Raw genomic sequence first — 3,811 nt, 5'->3', positions numbered from 1 at the left:
CGTTTTTAGTGCATAGAGTGAAATTGACTTTTACTGTACAAGAAATGAAATATTCAAACATTACAATGAACAAAATTATTTTCCTCTGATAATAATATTGAGGTAACTTTAAGAATCTTTTTCAATTAAAACCTATAAAATTCCGCCTGTCTTATAATTTGTGATTTATGTTCTTACAAGATTAAAGGATCCAATCCCCATGCTGACCCCACCCCGGAAATGAACATGTGTTCTCTTCTGTTTTTCTTCATCAGTCAGCACGTTTTCCATGTCTTGGCAATACCTAGTTTGGAGATAGAACACCTTAAGCAATCCCACAACAAATCCACTTCCAAGATTTCTCTGTATATTCTAATGTTCTGCAGAGCCTCTTACTTGTAAATCTGGTAGCTGTTTCTCATTCCCATCCCTCCTTTAATGAAGCCGATTATGCTCTCGTCCAGAAAAGTGAGTGCTGCTTTTTGCATCAAAACTTCTGCGCAGCATATTTCTGCATGCATCTCCTCTGGAAAAAAAATAAAAAAAATACAAGGCTTGAACACCGTGGACATCCGACATTTCACTTCACCACAGATGACAAATAGATGTTTATGTTAGAGCTCTTTTTTTAATGATTCCTTGTTGTTTTCTGATGTAACCACTAGGTGTCAATGTGAAAAAGGCAGCAAGAAAAGTAATAGCACCAGTATTCCCTGTCCATTCCCGTCATAACATTGCTACATATTTATTTAAAGCAGTTTGATTGTCCAACATTTTAGCTCACCTTCTGTCAAAGTTTCATTCTGTTGTCCATACCAAAAGTTGGCCAAACTCTCCATAAGTCCGGTTTTCTTTCGAAATCTACGAAGAAATCAGTGTTTCAATAGCATTCAAAATATGCAAAACAATATTAAACTTCAACTGAAATTTAATTTAGGACAAAAACTTTGCTTAATATTACAAAAACATCGCAAAATCTAAAGATACATTTAAAAAGCCTTGCTTATATGGTTATTAAGGTAGTCCTGCTTTTTGCATTAATAGTCCACCTCATCCCAAAAGTCAAAGTAGCCTTTTGTTTTTAAAGTATCAAGCCTTGCCTCTGGCAGACGTGCAGGGCGTCTTTGAGCGAGGTCATTGCAGCATCCATGTCTTTAGGGTCAAACGTCATGGCAGCCTGCATGAGCAGGATGCTGCTGTAGCCCACCGCATGGTACATACTAGTATTCTTCCTGAAGAACACACACATCACAGTGAATATGGTTTTTTGTAAATGTACTAGAACAGTTTAAAGATTTGATGCAATAATTTGTTACTATTTTGGTACATTTTTGTCAAATGTAGCAAAATTGAATTAGTTCATTGGACTTTTTTCAATAGAAAAGACTAACAAGGTAGTAGAGCAGTCTAGAAAGAAGGTAAAGGAGTATGATTGTTTCAAAGTTTGTATTAAGTAATAGCTCAGCCTCCTTTTAGGAATTTGAATTGAGAATTGCTTTAAAGAAATGGTTGTTATTGTTATTTTTTCAAGGTCTTTGCCATGTTATTTTTTTCATGGATTGTTTATTCCTGAGCTTCATGATCAGCAGGGTCATCATATGAATGACACACAATGTGCAGTGGGTCAGAGTTGAATAGCATTTGCTCACCCAAAGTCATTTTTTGTTCAGTATCACTTTTATTCAGGGTAAAGTGCAGGCAGGGTCCAAAATGCAGCAAAAAAAGTGTCAAAATACACTTTAATCTAGGGATAAATGTATTTACGTGCAGATACATTTGAAGAGCTTGACTAAATAAAAGCCTGCATTCGTTTTCAAATTTACATCTGTAGAAACTCAAGATATTTTGGAGAGATAGCAGTATGTTGATAAATCTAAACAGCAGTTTGCACACATTTTTATAACTTCTTCACATTAGTGCAAATGCATTTTTTTGGGGTAGCAAGCAATTACAACATTTCATTGTAAAGTTCTAAAAAGAATGCATTATTTTATGTTGTATTCTTGATCCAACATGAATTACACAATAGACACACATTAACTTCCAAACGCAGTAAATGCACTGTAATCAGGTTAAAATCTGTTACAATCGGAGGCATTTAGAAGACTCAGAGACTCACCGAGGTTTCAAAGCAGCCAGTGAATCTGCAAACCTGTTGTTCAGAAAGTGATAGAGGGAAACGGTGCATTCCTCCAGTGCAGTTTCCAGGTCAATTTTTGCTGCTCTGTGTGAAAATGTAGCAGATTGTTGGACAAAAATCATACTATAATATAGTATACTGTATGAAAATGTACAGTTTTTGTTTGACATGCTTTTAACAAGAACCTAAAAACAATAAAGTTTCTTTTAAATTTGTCTGGTATCCAGTTTGCCTACTGATTCCATCATGTTCTCTCATTAATAGTGTTTGTCAATATAACTGTACTCACAATTCATCCTCATAAACATCCACCTAAGAAAAAAGAGCAGAAAATATAAGACAAGCCATGCATTATATTGAAGTAAAGTCTACCATACATCAAAAGGCATAACTATGAATGCTTTTTTGCAAAGTATGTATTTTTTGTGATAAAATCATAAAGTTTACTAAAATTTGAAAATGACATTTGATTTGTTTTAGTGTATTATTTATTAAATTAAAAAAATATATTTAAATATTGTGGAGTTATGTAGTATTGGCTTCATGCTTGCTTTACACCAATAAAATGTGGCACAAACATTGTTGAGACAAAAGCATTACAAATATGATGTATTACAATTACATATTTCTGTAGCAAAATAGTGTTGGCAACAGTAAAACATGTTGATTATATTTAACTTTTTACCAATTCAGTAGGTTGTAAACAGCTCATTATCTAATTATTTAAAACGGACTTCAAGGCATCAACAGATATAAAAAATAAAAATAATAATTAAATACCAGAAACAAAATCTTTTCCCAACTCGTAGTTGTCTTTTTCTTAAAAAAAATTGACTAGAAGTAATAAGCTAAATATCCAATTTTTGAAGTCTGCAAGTGCAGAAGAGAACCATAAGGGCAATGAAAGAAACAAAATATGTTTAAGAAATGTTGACAAGTCAATTAATAAAAAAAAATGTAAATTTGGAAAAATAAACATTACACCTACCTGTTGAAGGGAATCTTCTTTTGTCTCCATTTAGCTTTAGTGTCACACTAAATTCCTTAATAAAACTGTACAAGCAGGCTGACAGGCTTCAACATCCCCTTATATAGGCTGTCAAAGTCAAACATTTGCTATATCCTTACAGTGGGAAAAAAAAAGTTGGGAGTGGGTTGATACTGAAGGAGCCGCCCCATTCTGGTCATCAGAAAGCATCATGCTTGCTTCGCTGCCCTATCACTGCTGATTAGCTGGACCAGACAATGCAGCTTCTGACAGACTGAACACACCATCAGGTCATGACCTGCAGCCGGAGCACATATGGAAATCAAACAGGGAGCTGCCCTTTGAGCACCAAGATGGGACAGTTCTGATGAGCAGAATCTCAATGGAGTTGTTCTTGGTTTTTTTTGAGGAGAAGTGGACTCTTGAGGAGGATTTAGATTTTGTTTTTTTATAGACTAGTAAGGTAGTCCCCCACTCTGACTCACTCTACTCCTCGGTAGGTGGTGGAATTGCACCTTGACGTTGTGAAAATAAACCACAAGAAGAAGAATTTCTAATGAGCAACTCACTTAAAACGTAAAAAGAAATTATCCTGCATGTAAATAGTATTGAATCCTGCACAAAGAAAAAGCTGTGACAGTTGAAGCATGTCACATTTGAAACTTTGGCAGAAACTTTTACCTTTATTATTATTATTTTTTTTT

At 34.5% G+C, this 3,811-nt stretch overlaps 1 protein-coding gene across 1 annotated transcript in view; it reads right to left on the bottom strand.

Moving 5' to 3' along the window:
* LOC112156961 (tetratricopeptide repeat protein 39B) overlaps positions 1 to 3,331 on the bottom strand; it is a 7,788-nt gene extending 4,457 nt beyond the window's left edge. The window contains exons 1-7 of the mRNA XM_024289337.2: positions 3,108 to 3,331; positions 2,409 to 2,431; positions 2,099 to 2,203; positions 1,080 to 1,211; positions 764 to 840; positions 376 to 505; positions 178 to 283 (exon numbers count right to left, since the gene is read on the bottom strand). Of these exons, the coding sequence (XP_024145105.1) occupies positions 178 to 283; positions 376 to 505; positions 764 to 840; positions 1,080 to 1,211; positions 2,099 to 2,203; positions 2,409 to 2,431; positions 3,108 to 3,137 (603 nt within the window). The 5' untranslated portion in view covers positions 3,138 to 3,331. The remainder of the gene's footprint in view (positions 1 to 177; positions 284 to 375; positions 506 to 763; positions 841 to 1,079; positions 1,212 to 2,098; positions 2,204 to 2,408; positions 2,432 to 3,107) is intronic.
* Between the last annotated feature and the right edge of the window lie 480 nt (positions 3,332 to 3,811).

This window comes from Oryzias melastigma, linkage group LG1 (genome assembly GCF_002922805.2).
Source record: "Oryzias melastigma strain HK-1 linkage group LG1, ASM292280v2, whole genome shotgun sequence".
NCBI classification, from domain to species: Eukaryota; Metazoa; Chordata; class Actinopteri; order Beloniformes; family Adrianichthyidae; genus Oryzias; species Oryzias melastigma.
Note: the sequence above shows the minus strand (reverse complement) of the source record. Positions and strands in the feature narration are given on the sequence as shown.